Genomic DNA, 22486 nt, shown 5'->3' on the forward strand with positions numbered 1-22486 from the left:
CTTCCCTCTCCCTTTGCAATGATGCCCGCCGTCTAATTTCTCCCTGGTTCCGCTCCTATGAGCTAACCTGTATGGAGCACAGAAGCGGTGCCAGGCTCTGCATGATGGGCATGACCTCCTTCCTTCTCGCCGCAGCCCCACGGGAGAGGCCATCCTAGCACTTCCTAGGACACAGACCCTGCGAGATGTGAGGCTCTTGGCTGAGGCCACACGACTGCAAGTGAGGAGACTGAGGGCCGGTTGCCCCTCAGCCGAAGCCTCGAGGCGCTGCCCTTCCTGGCTCCTGCTGGTGTGCTCATTTGCTGGGAGCAGGCCCATTCACAGAAGAATTTTGTCAGTTCAGGACTCCCTTTGTGCATCAGCATAAAATTGATAAACACAAACCATCCACGACACAGGCGATACCTAGAATTTTTGGTCTGTGAGGCATGAGTGTTTCTCTATTAAAATTGTATTTTAGTCTGCAGTCTTTTTTTAGGCTGTAGTCTTTGAATTTTTTTTCCATATGAAAAATGAAATATGACCATGTCCTCAGACCTAGACACTTAAATATGAGCCATCGTTGGGAAATTTAGTATCAAAATAAACTTTATTTGGGTAGGCTATCGGGGGCTGGTTTGTAGAAAATAGAGTAAGAATGCTGTCCAAGCAGAACAAAGAGGTATTTAAGTATTTGCTTTAACATTTTACTTGGGGCATTCAGAGAGGAAAATGTGTGTGTGTTTAAAAATTTGATCTAAAGCTTTATGCCCCTTTTTTGTATATTTATATATACTTTTACTGTACAAAATTATATTTTCCTGGCTTACGCTATCATTCATCCCTTTTTGGATATAGATCTTAAAGGCTCAGTGGGTTAGGCCACTGTCTTCGGCTCAGGTCTTGATCTCAGGGCCCTGGGATCGAGGCCTGTGTCGGGCTCTCTGTTCGGCAGGGAGCCTGCTTCCTCTTCTCTCTCTGCCTGCCTCTCTTCCTGCTTGTGATCTCTCTCTGTCAAATAAATAAATAAAATCTTTAAAAAAAAAAAGTTTGAATTGTTTCTGTCTTGTTTGCAATTAACCCTTGACCTTGAACAACATGGATTTGAGTTGTGCAGACTTTATCCATTTATCCATGGTTTTTACAGTAAATATAGTATAGTACTATAAATGTATTTTCTTTTTTTTTTTTTAAGATTTTATTTATTTATTTGACAGAGATTATAAGTAGGCAGAGAGGCAGGCAGAGAGAGAGGAGGAAGCAGACTCCCTGCTGAGCAGAGAGCCCAATGTGGGACTCGATCCCGGACCCTGGAATCATGACCTGAGCCAAAGACAGAGGCTTTAACCCACTGAGCCACCCAGGTGCCCCTCCTTATAATTTTCTTAACATTTTCTTTTCCCGTTACAGTATGTAATATGTATGACATAGAGAATATGTGTTAGCTTTATGTTAACAGTAAGGCTTCCCATCGGTATAGGAAGGCTTTTCATAGTTAAATTTTGGGGGAGTCAAAAGTTAGATGGATTTTTAACTGTGGGGTATGGGAGGTCAGCTCCCCTAACCCCCACATTGTTCAAGGGTCATCTATTTGTGAAATTAAACATAGATATGTATTTGTAGCAATTAAGAATGTTTGCTGAAATTCACCCTGGTTTTCATCAGAATTACAGATAAGATTTGGTTCTCAGACCTCATGGATCAGTTGGGGTTTGTAAGGATTTTTTTTCCCCCTTTGCCCTACTGCCATTTACAAAAGGGAACATTAGAAAGGCAAGCATTTGTGCTGGGAGAACAGCGAGGACTCTGGGGTCTGGCCTGACAGGTGCAGTGATGTGGAACTGAGGCTTAGTCTGAGAAAGGGCCTCTTATCTCAGTTGTGCCCTGTGGACGATGACATCAAGGAGACTCCTCAGCTGCCCCTTAGGGAGGGCGGGTGGGTATAGGGAACAATGCTAAGACCTGTTGCAATCAGGTAGGATAGCAATGGAATTTTTTCTTCTAGCGTAAGAACACCTCTGGCAATTTAACCTAAACTTCTTATTTTTGCTAAGCTTTTGGAAGATTTTTCTCATTCTGGGCTTCTGAGACCTGCTGATGCCCCTTACCTGGTGTTCTGGCATCTTTTAAGGACCACCATAGTTTTGCATTGTTTGAATGTGACTATAAGAAGTCTGGGGGGAAGAAAGTAGGTTTCAGAAAACCCTCTGGATCTTAATATTGCTGCCTTGGTTGAGATCTGCATGCTTGCCGTGAAAATAAAGCAGTATGGCTACTGTTCTTTTGTTTTAGAGTAAATTTAGAATTTGTGTCTGGTCTAATAGAAACCATTTCCTACGCCTCATGACTCCCACCCCTTCCAGGCCAAATCTTTTCCACACATGTAATTCATGACTTCTTGCCAAATATTCTCTATGGGGTGATGGGATTCTGTAGAGGAATTTCTCCCCTCCTTTTGACATTTAAAAGTGTTCATTCTCAACTATCAGGCATCCGAGTCTATTTATGTATGCAGCCTTTATCATCATAAAACTCTGATTGGTTGGCCATTTTTTTCCATGTCTATTTGACAGTAAGATTTGGGGATTGAGGAAAGGGGGGTAGCTTTGTGGGGAGAGATAGGGTCTGAGATAGGGAAACAGACCAGGAAGACAGTGTTTATAAAGAGCCACCGGGGAGAGAAGTTTTTGAATTAAAGGTATAAAAAGTGTGTTAGTCAGTCATGTAATGATTGAACACCAAACTCCAGGCAATAAGATGTATATTCTTCTGAAATTAGATGTATTTTACAAAAATGCACAGAAAATTGGTTAAGATTTTTGTTACTAGATTGAGGAAGGAAAAGTAAGCTTCAGTATGACAACTTTTAATTATTTTAAGTATAGATCATGGGGAACTAAAATGTTGAGAGAGGCTGCTGATTTTTATAGAGATGTATTAACTTTAAAACTTCTAGGTCTATGGAGGCTTAAAATGTAGGCTGCATAAAGAATCATCTAAGTTTTCTAATGTACCTGGTAGCAGCGGCATGCATTTCAAGGTATTCAGAAAAATGAGAATGTGAGAAAATTCACAGTTTAGCAGGTTAAATTCGTAAGTTCCATCTTGCACAGTTTTGGCCAGTTGCCTTTCAAATAGAAGGATTGATTTACACCAGCCAGGACGCCTTGTATGACCATATTAGATGAAATTAGACTCCACCCCTTGTTTTCTGTTGATCTGCCAGGACCTTTGTAATTCAAGTGCTTTTACAGTAGTAGCAAATGTTACATAAGACCAAACATGGAGCATATTTGGAGTTGGTGGGCAGACCCAAGTCATGATGCAAGCTTGCAGTAGCAAGTGTGCAATGAAGCACAACCAGATTCTGTGAATGGAAGGTGACAAGAAGCCTCTCCAGAACAGCCCTTCCGCACGAGGGCTGAAAGCTCCACTGGGTAAGTTTTCTGAGGCAGTTTCCCGAGGCTGGGCTTGGCTCCGGGCCCAGTTGTGGATGAGCGTGAGGGAGGTGGGTTAGGTCTTTGCTAACGTTACATGGAAAAGAGTTCGTGCAGGCCTCTTTCCTCCTGGCGTTTGGCCTCCCCTGCCAGCAGGCCCTGAGCTGTACGTTGCTGGAGTGGTGGAGGGAGAGAGCTCTGCAGAGCTAGTGGAGCTGAGTGGGTGATCGCAACAAGGGGGATTAGCCACTGCAGGCCGTTCACGGGAGCCATTCTGAAATGTCATTTGAGTGGTCTGGACAAAGTTCAAACACAGACAGGAGTCTGGCTTGTTATTAACTCCAACAAAATGCTGAGGTTTGCACCAAACAGTTCCCGTATCTCAAAACAGGGAAAGCATTAGTTACGCGGCTCTCTAAAAATGGAGGAACGCTGTGACACGCTTTAACTGTTTGTTTTTTATCTCACTTGTGGTAAGTGAGGTTTTGTGACAGGCAGTTCATAGTGTTTCCTGTAGAATGTGTTTGAAAGCTGTTTTGTCAGATACTTCAAATCCACAGCAAAGTTTCAAACAGAACACTGTCAAGAGGAAGAACAACTTCAAAATATAAACAGTAGCCCTGGAAAGTCATTCAGTAACTTAAATTGAGTGTATAAAATTTTAATTACATACTGACTGGCAGAAAGAACGATTTTTTTTAGTTGTGTTATCAAGGTAGCCAGTGCAGTTCAGCTGATTCTGGCTGTGTTGGGAGTCTGTTCTCAAAGTAGCCCCGTCTTGTGCTTCCCTGGCTGAGCAGGGGGCGAGGTGACAGAGGAGTGCTTGACTTTTCCCTGGATTCACATTTCATGACTTCTTGCAGTAATGAGCTTGACCGTGTGATTTTAATTGAGGTTGAAATTTAGCTACCAGTTTGAAGGGCTGTAAATATAGGCAGATTTTAAACCTTTAATCAAATTCCTATTAATTCCCTAAAATTTTTTTTTTTTTAACTGTCTCTTGTCAGGCAGTTTCACTTTTGCTGTTCGTGGTTTCGTTTTTGAATATCGCTTTTGATGTTCATTAGTTGTTAGCTCCATCCTGAAGGTGGGACAGATATTGTTTCTCTTTACAAAAGAAAAAATGTGTGCTACAGATCCATTGAAAACATTGGCATTGTTAAGTAATGAATCACCCATTCCTTATTAACAGAGTGCTTAATGAAGAAGGCTTTGGGGGTTGTGCTCTGAGTTTGAGTTTTTTGTCATTCCCCTGTTCACTGTTTGCTTCCCTTCCCCATCCAGAATAAAGTGAAATTAAAAGGATACAAAATTAGGGGGAAATAGCAATAAGGATGTGACTTAGACTCAGTATAGCTCTTGGTGGCAGATGGTGCTGTCATTCCATTGCACTTTGGACCTGCTACTCCTTTTCAGCCTGGATAGACAGTGTTCCCTGTGGGCATTCCTGCACAGCAATTTTCATTTTTAAAAAACAAACAAAAACAATGAAAAAGAGAACTTGAATTTTTAAAGTTTTACCAGGTTCCTTTAATTCTGTCTCTTCGTGTGTGTGTGTGTGTGTGTGTGTGTGTGTGTGTGTGTCTAAAATTTGGATTGGAGTGGCAAAGGCATACTTTTTTTTTTTAATTCCCTTTTGACATTTTGATGATAGCCTTGTATCTTTCATTTGGGATGTAGGCCCAAAATAGGACTACAGAGAAGTTTGGGTAAGGACTGAGTATGTTGATGATTGAACTGCATGTGGTATGTAACAAATTGGAAGACTAAACTTGGAATGATAAATCACCGGGCTGTAGGATGCCTTGTTCCCTAACCAGTGAAGGATTAAATCAGACGTAGCTGGAGACTGGTTGATTTTTGATTTTGGCTCTTTTTTCTTCTCACGTGTTGATACCTGAGGAATGCAGATTTTTCAAGTCACTGATAACTGAGAGCGAGGGAGGGAGAGGGAGGACTGGCTCTGGGGGCAGTGCTGTGCATCTCTTGGGGAGATCATGTTTGTTCAGGCAGGGTGATGGCTTGCTGTACTCTGCCAGCATCTTTTGGGTAACACTGTGCTCCTTGAGTACAGCAGAGAAAAGTCCTTATGACTGTTAGCATCGTAGAAGTGTCAGCCAGCATGTCATTCATGGCGCGATAGCCTGTAGTCAGAAATGGTGGCAGCAGAAGTAGAGTTTGGTGGCTGTATTTTGCTCAAGGCAGCCTCAGCCTTTTCCCCCAAAGGTACTTTCACTGAAAACATCTGTGCATGCCTGTGTGAGATAATGATGATAACCTTCAGCACTGAGTCTGCATCTTAAACACAGTCACAGAAGCATAGGAAGGGCCCCCGTCAGGAAGTGAACTGGTCATTCGGACCATTCACTGTTCCTTAAAACCAGCTGTTTTATGACAGTGATTATGAAGAAACGAAGTTGTACTCACAACCAAGGTGATCTCCTGTGCTAACCATTCAGTGCCTTCTCTTTCTCTTATTTCATCCCCTCTAATAAAGTACTTGAATTTTAAAATTCAAACATTTAAACAATGTTTGCAAAGAGCTACTAGTTGGGATGGCAGGGGAGGAGTACCCCCAGACACTCAGTTAAGGTTTTCATATTTCTCACACGCTTAAAAGCAAAGTACAGAAAGAACAGTCCCTCCCCATGGGAAGAATTCCTGGCAAGAGGATTATTTGAAGTTGCCATATTTCTGCTCCCTTCTTAGCAACATTATTTACAATCCATTCACGCCTGTCCCTTCCCCCACTGGAGTCGGAGTCGTTCTCCCTTGTAATCTGCCCTTTGTGATCTGTTCTCTTTCATGCAGCTAGCGTGAATGGGGGTGCTGCAAGTGCGCACCCTGCCCGGAGACGGGGAAAAGCCCGAGTACTTTAGTGGGCCTTTTATTTCCGTCATAAAGCACTGACTTGAAGAGCTTGATAATTTGATTATAGACCTTTGGTGAAAAGTTGTTTCAAGTGGCCCAAGTGCTGTAAATGACTCTCTTTTCTGCACTTTCCCCTTATGTTTTAATTTAAAAGCACCTCTGCATTAGGGGGAGGAGAAACGTGTTTGGCAAAAGTCGCTGTTGGAGACTAATTTGTTAGGGCAGCCAGTGTTGAAATCATCCTTTTCAATTAAATCTCTCTAGTGGAAATGATGCTGAGTGCTTTGTGGTAAAGACTTTTTCTTCTCCCTGTTTTTCAGTGCCATTTGTAACCCACCTAAGCATGCTTTCTGGAGTCTGCCTCCCAGCTCCAGTGTTGGCCGATCGTCCGTTGAGGCACTGCCTCTCAGAGGTCAACTCTGGATTCCCCAACCTGAGAGTTGAATATTCCAGGGATAGTTTCACGGATTGACTTGTTTTCTTTTTAGCATTGGACTACACCCGGCTCTCTCTGGAGTAGTCTAATTGAGTGTCTGGAGATCCTAAAGAAGTCAGATCAAAGAAAAAGCAGATTGAGAATTAAAGAGACTGTGAGGACAGGAAGTGGGGTAAGGCCGTGTTTGCTGGTCAGACACATGAGAGTGCAGTTAGACAAGAAGAAGAAAACTTACAGAGGAAAAGTTCATCATGAAAGTAGTGAGAAGACATTAAAAGCTTCATGTTCACATGCAATGATTTCATATCCACGCTGTGAATTTAGATAGTATGCCAAGTATTTTTTTTAATACTTATTAGGAAAAAAATAGATAACTGCTGTGTCAGACACAAAGCCCTGGTTTTACTGACAATGCTTAGGATAACGCTGAAATAACATATGCCTGGTCAGCTGCTGAATTTTGAAAAATAGAGTAAATAGACAATAATCTAGGTAATGTGTAGAAATGATGAAAGATCCAGAATGGAATTCAGCTTTGAATGACAAAAGTCTAGAGAAGACCCTGATGTGGAGCAAAGGAAATGTGCAAGGAAGATGCTCTGAGAGTTGAAAAATGTTTATGTAGTCTTGATTTATAGTTCCTTGATGCTGATTGACGTGACACCTCATGAGTCGTCTTTGGCTGTCTGAAAGTGAAGTATGACAGTTTGGGTTAATTGGGAGCTGGATGATAAGCACATTAGGGTTATTTTCCCACCTGGATGTTAAAATAAAAAACTTAATAAATTTTGTGATGGGCCTGCTTAATGAATGACTGGAAGTTTCCAAACTGTGCCTTTTGCTCTGTGCAGTTATTACTTGCTATGCCTGACCAAATGGTCATACATGTGCATTTAACATTTTATAGCCATGTACAAGCTTGATTATTAAAATATCCTTGCTTTAAAAGGGATAGTTGTAGAGTATTAATGGGATGGGGCTGTCAGAGACCCCATGGAACCATACCGTGCTTGAAGTGTAGATTGGTATTTTTTCACAAGGCCTTTCTGTACAGAGTACACACTCTTTGTAACCTTATCTGACCAAATCTATCCAAAAGTGTCAGTTTCATTTAGAGAAAAATTTATGAGTTTTAGGAATCCTTTCTTCAATAATCGGCCTAAAATTTCCATCTTTGGATCTATAAAGCTGAATTTGAGACTTGATCTTCACTTTACTCCATGCCATTCCCCTGCAGTTCTTCCTGAATGACTCATTTCTGTCAAAAATGAGCCAACCTTTTATTGATAAAATAACTTCAGCTTGAATGAGCATTCTTTTTGGTTAGTGTAAATTTACTCATTTTTAAGTAAATTTTAAAAGTTGGTCCTCTGAGCTTTTAGAAGAGCTTAATCTCTTCCTGGACTGACATACATACTAGATACGTAGCCTACCCCTGTCCCACACCAGAGAAGGTAACTTACAGTGGGTTAGGTTTAAGAGTAAGTGATTTTTGCCTGCTTCGGTAATCAGCACACCTTTCTCACAGAAGTCTATAACTGGCATTAGCTGAATTGACAAGTGTCATTTGCCTTGGTGCCTGCTGACTTCCCGGTGCCGGTCCATGATCGTCCCTGTCTGCAGGCTCTATAACTCTCCATCGTTTAATCCCCAATAGCCCTGCAGAGTAGGCACAGCAGATGAAGAGGTTAACAAGGTAGGTGGAATCAGGTTATCGTCTAGCGTTACCTATATGGTCAGTGGCAGAGGCTTTGAACCCATCTGTCTCTTGATTCCGAAGTTCTTGCCCTTTCAGGGGATCTATAAAAAAGCGTTTTTTATTTTAATTTGGGTTCTCTTCAGGCTGGTTAGTTACTTAGCCCACATCAAGACTGTGCCCAACAGCCCTGAGCCTCAGCTGGAAAGGCCACCATGACCTCCAGAGACCAGAGAGTGACAAGAAGCATGCGTTGTATTGGTCCAGAGGGGGCCAGCTTAATCCTATAGAACAGGTATTTGCTGCCCCTCCTGATGGTTCTTATAGTAAAACAGTCATTTGGGAACTTTGTGAAATGTTTCTTTTCAGCCAGAAAGGCAGCTCTCCCTGATACTTTGTACCAGAATTCACTCTTCAGACTATCTCTGATGCTTTAAAATTCCCCTGAGCAAAAGAGAAAGCTGCACAGGCTGATGGGCATAGCTAATCTTTAGGATAGCAGCTTGCATAATGGAAAGGTAAAATCCAAAATACCTGGATTTCACTTAAACGGATTCTGGATCCTTATCCTGAATTCACTGAAATTCAGTCTTGACCTTGTGTTTAGTCTCTGCAGCCTTTTGTGCTGGCAGTTAGCCTGTTTTTCCTGAGCACCTGGGAAGAGGGGCTTCCCACTATTATATGTCCCAACCCTCACCTTCGCCCCTCTCTTCTGCCTGCCTTCGGACCACGAATTATGGCTTGCTAATAACTCCATGTCAGGGCACGTGGGTTATGGTGTGGTCCAGCCTGGATGCTAGAGTCAACCTGCTTGGGATTGTATCCCAACTCTGCCTCTTAACTAGCTGGGTGATGTTGGGCAACCGTCATGAGTCCTTTAAAGCCTTGGCTTCCTTATCTGGAAGTGGGGATCATAACAGTATCTGCTTTGTACAAAGATGGTCAGGACTGAATGAGATAACCTCTGTAAATTACGCAGCATAGTGCCTGACACGTGGTTTCTGCCCAGTAAACAGTGGTTGCTATTGTTGACGTTGTTGAAGGTGAGACTTCTAATCAGTCGGTTGGTTGAGTTATAAAACATTAATAAAAGAGCCCTGAGCAAAAATAAGACTGTAAAGTGGTCTAGTAGCTCTTAGTTGCCTGCTCTTACATGATGATCCCTGAGAATGGGACAGATGGACTCTTTGCTCATGAACAATAATACGCCTTGATGTAATCTGGCGTGTGTGAGACTGAGGCTAGAGCACCACATGAAATGCCCCGATTTTTTTATAAGTATAATCAAGTAAACTGTAGCTGTTGTAGAAAAAGAAAACAATATACAAAAATTTTCAAAAAAATAGACACTAATCCAGGGAAAACTGCTTAAAATTTGATATACCCCCTTGTAAATTTTTATTTCCACCGTGAATGGTTTGAAGTTACAGTTTGCTTTGACAGCTTTTTAAGGTTTGTGTCCTAACTTTGACGCTTGTACATATAAATTATTTTTAGTTATTTCCAAAGCACATTTATTTATGACTTAAAAAGGTCTAATTATTTGCTTTGAACTCCTATTTGGTTTGTACCTGGGTGTCAGCATGTACTTACATATATTTTTAAACCTCAGCATGAATCCCAGATTGCAAGCTTAGTATTCTTGGTTGCTTTGCATTTTGGAAGACTTAAAGAGAGCTGTCCTCTGCCTTATCCTTCCCAGTATCCTGCCATTGCGTTCAGTGGTCGCACACGTTCAAGCCACAGGGGGAGAAAAAGCCCAGTGCCTCTTCTCTTTGTTTCCTTGCATGTGGTCTCTTTCTCTCTCCCTCCTTCCTTCCTCTTTACTTGTTAACTCTTTCTCCACATCTGTGTATCTCCCCCGTCGAACCCAAACCCCTGATGCCACTGGGTCTCTGTTCTGTGTTTCCAGTATCTGTATTTGTCTATCTGTTGGTCTGCCTGATTATCTCTCCCTTCTGCTGGAGCCATTCAAAGTGCCCTCCTCATTCAGGGACAAGAGAGTGTGCTTTGTCTGAGCTGGTGCCAGACCCTGGAGAGAGGAGTGCTTTGAAAACTCAACTTGGACTCCTCAGCAAACCACACCGCAGTTATGCTTAGCATCTGGCCACCAGTTTGCCCACTTAATATAAGGTCCCTAACCCTACCCATAACTTGCCCATTTCTCTTTTGATCTAGGAACAAACACTTTTTTTTTTCAAGTCCAGTTTAAAATCTTAAGAAAAATAAAGGCCCACAGTGAAAGGATGAGGAGAGTCCAACTCAGCTGTAATTAAATTTGTTTTTTCCTCTTTGCTTCTTGCAGAGGGTAAGTAAGCCAGATACCGCCCTTTCCAGAGAATAAGTTACCAGACCATGATGTGAAGGAACAGCTTAATTCAGCAGCATGACAAGGATTTGAGCTGGCCCTTTTCAGCCAGAATCTGTTACACGCATACTCACGCACACATCCCACAAGTTGGTTTCAAGTTTTAAGTAAATGAAAGAAATTCACATGATAGATTGCCATTCTTAGCTTCTAAATAGCCTTTATTATTGAAGTAGAAAATACAATTTTTTTTGAAGTGTTGTCGATACATCAGCTGACTTCTAATGTTAGGAAACTTTGATGCTTGATTTTTCTAGTGCAAAATCCCATATCAGAGTTAATAGACTAGAAAAGAAGCGTTAGCTGAAGAAAATGGCAGCAATGGACTATGATGGGAATAGAGAAATGGAAGGAGAAGCTTGAAGTTACAGTCAGTTCTGCTGTCACACAGCATGCATTCCTAAGAAATTACTGTGCTGTGCAAAATTGTGTAATGCAATCCACATGAGGCGCATTGGGAAAATGGGGTTATGGGTACAACACTCAAAACTTTACTACTGATAAAAAGGATAGGAACCCAAAAAAGAATAGGAACCTAACAAAAATGGTAGCACAGTTTTACATTGATTAAATGGTTAAGAGTAGGTAAATACAAGAAAACGACCTGACATTTGCTTCTGAAAGTAGGTTTTGGAAGGGTTGCAGCTTGCGAGCTCTTGGGAAGTAGTGGACGGCAGGTTTTCTGAAATTGAGGGAAAGTTGTAGCACCGGTTGTGGGTGGGTGTGGCTCCTCACATCCAGGGCGGCCTGGAGTGGATGGTAGATGTTTGGGAAGAGGGGTGTGTTTTGTGTATGCCCACGTGGCTCCGTTCAGCCAGGTGTAATTTTCTGCATTGACGTAGTGCTTTTTGCAGATGAAATCTTGCAAAAGCAAGTGCAATATTTCATTATGCTCAATTCATTCCTTAGTGTATCAGTGACTTTAGAATAAATTTGCTTTCTCCAAATAAGCATAACTATTGAATTAGATTGAGAATGTTATTTACCTCATTTGGTTATCAAGAGAAAATGTATCACATTTACTCTAAGACACATGCTAAGAATTCTAATCCCCAGAGAATAGTAAAAAGAGAGTGCGCTTCGTTAAAGTAAAAATTGTAGTTGGGGTTTTGCTCCCTCTTCCTAGCAGAAACATGGTATTATTCCTTTAGTGCGCTTCCACCAGAAGTGTACAAGCTTGCTGTGGATGAACTTGGAGGAATATTTTAATATTTATTTTAAGATATATCAGAAAATATATATAATAAGCTTATCAAAACCTGTTCAGTAGATACTCTTGTTTGGAGAAATAGCTGTCAGTCGAAGGTGGTTCTGTGCTTCATACTGGGTGATGTAAAAATGGATTGGAAGGTAGTTTCAGGTTGCCCCCAGCAGAGGGACACTGCTGGTGATTAGGGATAGGGGGCAGGACTTCTAGTTATCCTGATATCCTGTACAAGAATTCTCCTGTCCAAAGTACCAGTGATGCCCCCCTAAGAGAGACCGGTTAATGCTGGCTGAGGAGGAGGACAGAAAGGAGAGGTGATCGTTTAAACAAAAATGTCCAGTAAAAAAGAGTATCTTATGTGGCTTTGGTAAGAATGATGAAAATAGTTTGCAGTTGATCAAAGTCTGGAAAGCACTGCAGGTAGTAACTGTGAGCTTTACTTAATAGACCCTGATAGAGAGTGCCATGGCTAGGCAGCGCTCTCAGTGCTCTACAAATGTTAACTTACTCAGCCTTGTCTAATGGTTCTGGAGCATTAGCCTAGTATGAGGAAGGCTCTCAACCTTGACTGCACAGTGGAATCACATAGGGGTGCTTATCAAAGTCTGGATGCCCAGACCACACCCCAAACCAGTGAAATCAGAATCTCGGGGGCTGGGAATCAGCATTTTTAAAGCCCATTATGTTACACCAGTGTGTGGCCAAGGTTGAGAACCATTGGAGTGATTGGCAGTCACTCCTCCTGACAAGAAAACCCGTACCAATAGTTGAAAATGTTAATTGAAGGTCTGCTCTGTGCTGTGCCTCAGAGGGAAAGAGATGACCCAGACAGGAAGCCTCGCCATCCAAGGGGAGGTGGCAGAACTGGAAACCGATTTTTACAGTCCTGGCTGACAAGTGCTGGTGCTTGGAAGGATCCTCAGACAGTGTTTGGGGATCACAGAGGAGAGAGGAACTAAATTAGAAGACGGGGTGGGGAGGGAACCTCTCAGATGCCAAATTTAGAAAATTAATAAACTTAAGTTATTTTAATTTTCCCTCCCATACACACAACTTTCATTAGGGGGGGGGGGGGAAGCACTTAAAAATCACTATCCAGTTAGCCATCCTAACATTGTTGTGGCCTTGGTGTGGTCTAGTTGGACAACTGGAATTTTGTCTGTAGAGTAGGTTCTTAAGTACCACGTAAAGCACTGTTGAACTAATGGCCTTCTGGGAAATAAGTCATCTCAGCTTCCCAGAGAGCTCAGGACTGTTATAAAATGACCTTTAAAAATAAACCATTTGTGTGATGCTTATAATCATTGATTCTAGTTTAAATTTTTAAAAATATTCCTTTAGCTTCCATATTGTGATAAGTAAATGTTGGATCCCATACATTTTAAGTTAAGCCACATGTCATTTTAAATTGCAAGTTTAATTGACAACACTAAGCTACCATCATTAGGTAGTTAAGTAGATAAAAGTTACTAAATAATTCACTTGTTTCAGATAGTAGCGTTCTTCAACAGCTCTCGGTTTATTTAGTATAGATTGCCTTACACAGAGAAAACCTGATTCTCCAGTGGGTAGACTTATTTTCAGCTAAACCTGTATAGTCTGTATTTAACCATGAATTACTTCCTGGTTTAAAAAACAGGCGTAGCTATTTGTGGTATTTTTGTCTTATGCCTTTGGCATCTTAGTGGTGTGAACCAGAGCTATGCCATCTGTACTCGAGTGAGATTATTAAAAAGAAAAGGGGGGGGGGGTGAAGTGATTCACTGGAAAATTGCAGAACAGATTCTTAAAGAATGATAAGATAACCCTAGAAACATTCTTATTTGCTGTCATATGCTGGTGGGTAGTGACAAAAAAAAATAAGGTACAACTTGTTTTTTAACATTTTGCAATTCTAAAAATTGGAAAGATGCTCTGCTAGCAAGGAAGAAAGAGACCCATGCAGCGTCAATTAGTACAGCTCTGCAGATGAGTGAGTAACTTGCCTCTCCACCTGCAAGTTGGAGTGAAGTTTATTTCGAGCCTGAAAAACCAAATATTCTCAGGTTTAGAATGGCTATTTAATTTCCTAATGGTTATCTATGTATGATAAACCACTTTATGCTGAGATGTTTCCGAAGCAGAAGGACCAGTTCCTAGAATCCTAAATAAGTCTGTGGGGCCTAGATAAGCCATTTCTGAAAGCTGCTGAGTTAAATATATTTTCACTTAGTGACGCATATTTGAACCTAAATGTGTTGATTTCAGGGGACTCTTCCAGGATTCCATTGGAGACTTGCCTGAAACCGTGTCTTTTTTTTTTTTTTTTCCCTCCCCCTTCCTGTTTTCCTTTTCAGAAAGAAGACATAGCTCATCCAGCAAGCCTTCTTTGGCTGTTCCTCCCAGTTCAGTATTTTCCTTCTTCCCTTCTCTGTCCAAAAGCAAAGGTGGCAGTGGAAGTGGAAGCAGCCGTTCTTCCAGTGGAGGTGTTCTAAGCACATCCTCATTAAGTTCCAAGTTGCTGAAATCACCCAAAGAGAAGTTCCAGCTCAGGGGGAACACCAGGCCAATGCATCCCATTCAGCAAAGTAGAGTCCCCCATGGTAGAATGTGAGTATGGCCGAGAGAGTCCTTGAAGCCTCCTGCAGGAGGTGGAACTGTGTCCCCAGTAGCATCCAAGCGCCTTGTAGATAATGGGAAAGAGAGGCTGCTCGGGGGCAGGGAAGGAGGGGAAGCAAATAGATGTTTCGTTTTGTTTCCCTGTCCCGCTTTGGGTTAAGGTTAATACTTACTGATTCTTTATCGTGTGCCAGCTGTGGAAACTTGGCTGTCTTTGTGTCCTGTCATTTAATTATCACAACAACCGTATGAAGCAGGTCTTGGTGGTAGCCCCATTTTGCAGACAAGGAGAAGGAAACGTAATAAGGTCGAGGAGTGCTAACCAAAGAGCACTCCAGTCAGACCAGGCCCCGCTTCACACGCCCGTCCTGTCACTTCCCTAACTGCAGGGCTTTGAGCGCTGTTTCTCTCTCAGTGTGAGAATAGCCTGTGGTGCAGAGTTCCTGGGAGCTGTAGAATTAACATGGTAGCGCTAAGCACCTGCCGTAGTGTCTGGCCCACAGGAGACAGTGAACGAACGGACACTGGTGCTTCTGCTGCTGCCATTGATAACAGTAGGAATAAAAAGATGAGGTGATTCCTAGATGCTTTTCCAGGATTTCCTGGAGCCTGCAGAGCAATAGGGAAACAACGCTTCCTCCCCCCAGAGTCTTGGGCTCCCATCACAGTAGCAGACTGGGAAGACTGGAAGAAGTCCCCAGTTCCAGGCAAGGCTTTGGCATGTTTGCACAGTGGGTCTGGAGCCTGGCAGGCTCCTTGTGGGCATGTGAGGGAGCAACCCAAGCACTCCATAGAAACCTGTCTTGCCTCGTCATGGCAGCCCTCTGCCCTGGTGTGGGTGGCATTTCCCTGGCCTGTCTCCCTTTTGGAGGGTATGACCCACATCTCAGTCCCCAGGTCTGATAACCTGGCTAATCTCAGGGCAGCATCTAGCACCCGCTGCTGCTCAAGGACCTTGCCAGCTGGGAGAGGCCGTGGCTTCTTGCAGCGTCTCTGCTGCTGTCGGCCTCTTCCAGGTACAGCTGTTTGGTGCTGTTTGTCCTGGTTGCTAAGCCCCCAGCCTGTGCTCATCTGTCAGAAGTACAAGTACAGCAGGCTTGGCTTTCGTTCCCGGACCTGTCTGAAAGCCAAAGAAAATGCCAGTGCTATGTGTAAGTCACTCGCCAGCTTAACAGCTGTTTGAGCACTGACTTCACTGAGCAAAGTTTATAAAACCTCATCAATCCCAATCTTCTTTATTTGGATGGAGCTGGGCTTTAGAGGGGGTCGAGGCCAACTGTTAGCATTGTACTAACATTTGCCACCCAAATGAGAGCGTAAGATTCCCAGAAAACTCGGTTCTTTATTAGTGGCCCAGGTACTCGGTGCTCACCAGCTGTGTGCCACACACTTAATGTCTGAGCTCTTGTCATAGAAACTTTTTTCAGAGACTGGAGAATTATCCTGTCAGTGACACATCACTTAACTAATTAAACATTGGTCTCCTTCATTGACGGGGGCAGAGAACCTCTTCTCGGAGGTGTGGTTAGGCTCATTTGAATTCTTGTATGTCCCCACAGACATTTCTTGGACATATTCTCTAGTTCCAATTATTCTTTCCTCTGTTCACTCACTTTACTTGGTTTTGATGACTCCTTTCTTAAAAATGATAGTCCTCAAAAGATACTCTGTAAAGGTCTTGCAGATAGTCTTCAGTCCTTTTAGACCTTTTCATGTTTTGCTTCTTGGAGGAATTGAATTGGGTATCAGGTGTAGGTCTCCCATAGCCTCATGTGTCAGATTGTCCTGGATGACGAAAGACCAGGTAAATCCGATGGTCCACTGGACTTTTTTGCTTCACCAGGAGGGCTTAGAGACTGAACCATCGTGAATCTTCCTGAGTTCTCTGGGTAGTCCCACCACATTTTCCAAAGTTTCCTTTGGGGGCCTAGCTCTGTGCAGCGCATGGGGGTAGTTGGAGACTCTGCCCTCTGCCTTCCAGCTCCCCACTTCCTTGGGGCCGCAGGGCCCTCGGGCTGATGCTTCGCTTCCCTCTCTGATAGCATGACACCCTCTGTCAAAGTGGAAAAGATTCATCCAAAGATGGATGGCACACTACTGAAATCTGCGGTGGGGCCCACCTGTCCTGCTACTGTGAGTTCCTCAGTCAAGCCTGGCCTTAACTGCTCCTCAATACCAAAGCCAACCTTGCCTTCACCTGGACAGATTCTGAATGGCAAAGGGCTTCCTGCACCATCCACTCTGGAAAAGAAGTCTGAAGATAATTCTAATAACAGGAAATTTTTAAATAAGAGATTATCAGGTAACTTCACATTTTCTTGTCTCAGTGTTTCTGTGTCTATTAATCGGTCATTCGTGAGGGAACAGATGGGCTGCTGTCTACAAGTCCTCCCTTTAAGGCTGGTCAACTTCAGCTTTAGGAGAAAGATCCTTAAGTAAGACATCTGACCTCTTCACTCTTGCTTTTAAAAGTGCACGTGTCTGTAGGTACTGTAAAACTAGCTTTCTCGGGGGGCGCCTGGGTGGCTCAGTGGGTTAAGCCGCTGCCTTCGGCTCAGGTCATGATCTTAGGGTCCTGGGATCGAGTCCCACGTCGGGCTCTCTGCTCAGCGGGGAGCCTGCTTCCCTCTCGCTCTCTGCCTGCCTCTCTACCTACTTGGGATCTCTCTCTGTCAAATAAGTAAATAAAATCTATAAAAGAAAAGGAAAAAAACTAGCTTTCTCGGGGTGTCTTTGCAAATGGAGAGGTGAGATAGTGCTGATTTGCACGTCCTCTTTTCTGTCAAGTGATGACGGTAGACCCCCGCCCTCTGTGGGGTCTGCTGCTGCTTTGTGGGGCTCACATGTTGTAGATTTTTTCTATTGGTGATGTCATAGATTGTATTCAAGTTAAAAATGTGTCTGTTTCGAGATTTCTCCTTTTGTTTTCAAAATAAAGGAAGGAATGTTTGATGAGCCCTTGGTAATGTCTATATGCTTTTGACAGAAAGAGAGTTTGACCCTGACATCCACTGTGGGGTCATCGACCTCGACACCAAGAAGCCCTGCACCCGGTCTTTGACATGCAAGGTAAGTGACCTCCTAGATGGCACTGGGAACTCTCCAGTAAGCACAGGAGTTGGGGTCCATGGCATGGCCCCATAAGGCTCTTGCACCCAGAGGGAAGCTGATCTGTGGATTGTTCTGAATTTTGTAAATGAGCGGGTAACTGGGTTTCCATGAAGAATGCTTTCAGTTCGGAAAATGCGACATCTTCTGTGATAAGCTGCAGTCAGAAGAGGTGTTTTGCCCCCAGTGAGCTTCTGGTGTCATATCCAGGGGAATACTGTTCTTTCCTAATCAGTCTGTTATTTTCAAAGACTGTTAGTATTTCTGCAGAGAATTTTAATGTGAGAGACTACCCTTTACTGTGGTTTAAATTGTATGGACTTAAATCCAGGAATTTACTTTGCCTGTGTGTGAATATTCTTTAAAATGCTTGTGTAATGTGTGGTTCCTAAATTTTAAAGAGCCACTTTAAAAATCATCTGATTTTGAGATAGACTCATTTTTCCATTTCTAAGAAAGTACTAGATAACATACGGTCTTACTAAGCGAAGAAAATGTATGATCCTCCTTTCTGCCCTGAGTTTTCCTTTCAAATGCCGATATGCTAATAAGAAGGTGTTGTATTTGCTGTATAGTCGGAGTTGCCGTGGAGTGGTGTCAGGGGACCCCTGCATAAATGAGCAGATGTGCTTGTGTGCTTTTCTCTGGAGAATGTCTCCAGCTACCCTTCAGAGGGGTTCAGAAACTATCACAGGTCGTTGCTTTAAAGTAATTTAAAAACACTTGTTTGGAGAAGGGGGTAAGAATTACAAAAATTAGTATTGTATTTTAAAAAATTGAATGTGTATTATTGGTGTATTATTTTAAATTTTACCAAAGATTATGTTTAAATAAGGGACTTCAGTTCGTACTCTACCCCTTAACAGTGGAGGAATGTTAAAATCCTTCAGAAAGTGTAAATATTGTTTCTAAGTGGTTATTATTTTAGTTTAAATTTCTAATTTAATTTTAGCATGTAGATTTTATTTTACAACAGTGGTTCTGAAGCTTTTACGGAAAGGTGTTGGCCAGAGCCCCTTTAAATATCTAACTTAAAAAAAAAAATCACAAATCATTTTTCCTGGGGGGGGGGGGATACATATATGTGTGTGTGTGTGTGTGTGTGTGTGTGTGTGTGTGTGTGTGTGTATATATATATATATATATATTCTGAATTTTGCATTCTGTCTCAGGGTTCACACATATCTTCACCCCAAGCCCCAACCCTTAAATCTCTAGGCTAAAAACTCCCTTCTCAGGACAAACTGCTTTTATTTTATGTAACATTAGTTGAACACACAGCACAGTGTGTTGTTGAAAGTTAGCCCCTCGAGCTCTGAAGAGCTGTGGCCTGCTGCAGCAGCTGCAGAGGAGTTTATTAGCGCAAGCCTCACCCCGGTACCCCGACCTGGTCCCGATCGGCTGACTGCTCTCAACTCTCTTGCCACCTCCCTGGCTCTCGAGACCCCAGATCTCTCAGTATTAGGGTGCCCGTGGTCGATGAAGAATGCTTGCCTTATCCCAGAGGCTTGGCCTTTAATCATCTCTGGGCATGCCAGTGGACCATAAGCTTTATCAAGTCATAATGTGCAGGATTGACCAGCCTTCTCCCTGAGTCTTTATTGATGGTGAACAGACTTCATACGGGTTCTGCATTGTCGTCTCATCTTCCTTTTTAAGTCATGTGTGCTTTTCGTGTGTTCTATGAAGGGTAGCATCCACAGAGCCCCGTGCGGGGCCTGCCTTCGTGTTAGTATGCATCTGCAGCCCTGGCCTGCCCGAGGTCATCATAGAAGTGGCAGGTCTGCCCTTTCACACATGGCCCTTCCTCTCCTCCTGCCTCTGTTTGCCACTGCTTCTCCCTCTTCCTGTCGCCATTTTGGCCTGCATCTCTTAAGCTGTGGAGGGTTGCCCATGCCTAAGGGCCTGCCCACGCTTAAGGGCCTCCCTGCTGAATGTCTCCCATGTTGCTGCCTGGGTCTGTCCTGCCTCAGACCAAGAACGTAGTCCTTCCTCTTCGGTGTCTGGGGACCTGCTGCTGCCCACTCTGTCGCTTGTCCACTCTGTCTGCCTGCCACCCTCTCAGGCCCCTCCTCATTTCCTTGTCTGTCTGATATCCTGTTTCATGTCCTCTCTGTCTTCCATGCACATAAAATTTGGCTCTGGTTTCCTTGCCCCTTCGGTCATTGTGGAGAATTTTTTGCATATATCTGAGCACAGGCCCCATTCTGGGACTCCGTAGATACAGGCTTTAACAGAATCAAGGCACAGCCCCTAGCCTTGAGGGGCTTACAGTCTTTTGAATGAGAGGTAGGTTAGCTTCATAATCATTCATATATGTATGAACTTACCCCTGAGGAGTAACAGGAAGGAAGCCTATGTGTTATGACAGCCTTCAGTAGGGGATTGAGCAGGGAATCTCAGGCCTCCTTTGCCATAGGAATATGGGCTGAAATCCATAGGATTTAACTGGGCACAGAGGGATGGGAGAAGCCAAGGAAGCAGCATGTGTAAATATTCCATGATGGGGCAGAATAGACATGGTCGGGTCTGAGCCCACCAGGAGGCTGAAGAGCAGGAGCAGGAGCAGGCACTTGGTTACCAAAGGGGTGGGGTGGGGGGGCAGGAGCCTAGTTACATACCCAGTCTTTGTCCTATGATTCTTGGGTAGCCCTCAAGGGTTCTGATGGGGAGAGAGCTCCATAGAAATCCTGGTTATTGTTCAAATCAAGCTAGGGAAATATTGGTCATCTTATGATGACCAACCATAAGATCATAAGATCATAGGATGACCAATATTTCCCTAGCTTGACTTAAATTGGTCTTGCTGTGCTAAGCACCAGAGCCATTCAAAGAAGAAGAATGGCTTCTACATCTGTCTAGAGAGACGGGCGACTGAATGAGTGATATATATTCATTGATTCATTCATTCATTCATTCATTCAACACATAGTAGAGGGCCATAATTTTTACATGCTTTGTTTGAAGTATTTCCTGAGTGACAGGTGCAGTATTAGGTAGCTAGAACATAACAAAGTTCCTTCTCTTCATTTCAGTTACTTTCCTCTGGATATATTACATAGTAAAGGAAATTAGGTAAAACTTGAAAAAGAAGCTAAATCCACTTGTGTACCCATCTATGCCAGCTTCAGTGTGGGGCAGGCATAGTTTGCAGTAGGTCCGTAAGGAGATAGGTCATTAACTAAAGTTCAGAAGGACAGTAAAAAGCCTAATTCCCCTTCAAGCTCTTAAATTGTATCAAGCCTCTAAGCTTCTGGAGCAGTAATACGTTTGTATAATGTTTAAGGCCATAAACACACACCAAGTACTTTTGTGTTACTTTTGTAACATGGAAGAATGGAGGAAGTCTGTAGATGAATTAACTTCTATTTGCAGCACGTGATTTGTAGCCACTGTCTCCTTAAACGTTTTTTGCAGACTAGGACTCCGCAATAGGCAATAGTTAACTAGACTTTATCTTCTTCTAGGAATAGTATTAGCACCAAGTTAGCCTTCGAAAACAAACAGGAATTATCAAATGCATCTGGAGCATAGACATTTTTTATTATAAGATACGCCTCAGGCACGGGTTGTTGTTGGTTACCCTGCCGGGATTGACCTCCTTTTTCTCAATGTGCCCATTTCCTAATTCTGAAATAGATGTTGTCTTAAGATTCAGAAATGCTGTCTGTCCCATTTTCTTGATCTACGTAGTGAGTGTCTGTCTGTAGGGATTGACTCCGCTTCATCTCTTCCAGCTCACACTTTGTCCTCTCAGCCTTGTAGTCTTTGCTTCTCTCCAGGCTTCCTCTTCCAAAGCAGTCCCCACCTCCAGGATGCTTTAGCCACTTTCACTCTTGACATGGCATTTTCACTGGAAGAGAGAAACACTTGTCTAATTTTTACTCCCCTGCTGCTACTGAAAAAGGAGTCTCTGGTACATTGTTTTAAAGTAAGCTCTGTGCCCAGTGTGGGGCTTGAACTCACGACCCCAAGATCATGAGTCATGTGCTCTACTGACCGAGCCTGCCAGGCACCCCTCTGGGACATGTTTATGGCCTAAGTGTTTATTCCCTTTTCGTATTTAAAATCTAAATGGGCCAAGAGGGATTTTTCTGTTTGAGCTAGTAAGGGCCCCGATAAATAAACTGTTACAATGGCATGGAGCTTGAGTACCTAACACCTGTTTGTATCTACTGTTTGCCATTCACTTACATACCAGGTGGCACAGCTAACATTCCTTCTTTCTCCTGGTGGAAGCAACATCACCACATTCTCATGTATTTGGAGCCTGGGATATATGCTTCTATTCTAGCAAAAGAAAAAAGGTCACACTCCTATGACTTTTAGCTTATCAAATGGTGAGCAGCCTTTAACTGTGCTAATGGTCCAGATTGTTGTTGGTGGTTTTTAATTGGGAATGGTGTTTTGGGATATATGACGAAGAAATAATTATTGATGAGATTCCTCAGTTTCTGTATTTTTTTGGTCTGTAGACACATTCCTTAACTCAGCGGAGGGCTGTCCAGGGTAGAAGAAAACGATTTGATGTGTTATTAGCCGAGCACAAAAACAAAACCAGGGAAAAGGAATCGATTCGCCATCCGGACTCTCAGCAACCAACGCAGCCTCTCAGGGACCCGCAGCCCACCCCTCCCAGACCTTCCCAGGAGCCACACCAAAACTCTCACGGAGTGATTCCTTCTGAATCAAAGCCTTTCGTAGCTAGTAAACCTAAACCTCACACCCCCAGTCTTCCAAGGTAAGCCAAATCCTCCAGTTCTCTCCCTTTTCCAGAGAAAAGACT

General features: G+C 43.1%; 1 protein-coding gene across 4 annotated transcripts in view; it reads left to right on the plus strand.

Moving 5' to 3' along the window:
- The window catches only part of ATXN7 (ataxin 7), a 138000-nt gene that overhangs the window by 100955 nt on the left and 14559 nt on the right, over positions 1–22486 (plus strand). For 3 of the 4 annotated variants that reach the window (XM_059161416.1, XM_059161419.1, XM_059161417.1), the window contains 4 exons: positions 14331–14583; positions 16635–16894; positions 17579–17661; positions 22176–22441. In XM_059161416.1, coding sequence (XP_059017399.1) covers positions 14331–14583; positions 16635–16894; positions 17579–17661; positions 22176–22441 — 862 coding nt within the window. Of the gene's footprint in view, positions 1–3217; positions 3417–14330; positions 14584–16634; positions 16895–17578; positions 17662–22175; positions 22442–22486 lie in introns of those variants that run through there. The other variant, XM_059161420.1, reaches the window with a different exon arrangement.

The sequence above is a fragment of the Mustela lutreola genome, chromosome 2 (assembly GCF_030435805.1).
Source record: "Mustela lutreola isolate mMusLut2 chromosome 2, mMusLut2.pri, whole genome shotgun sequence".
NCBI classification, from domain to species: Eukaryota; Metazoa; Chordata; class Mammalia; order Carnivora; family Mustelidae; genus Mustela; species Mustela lutreola.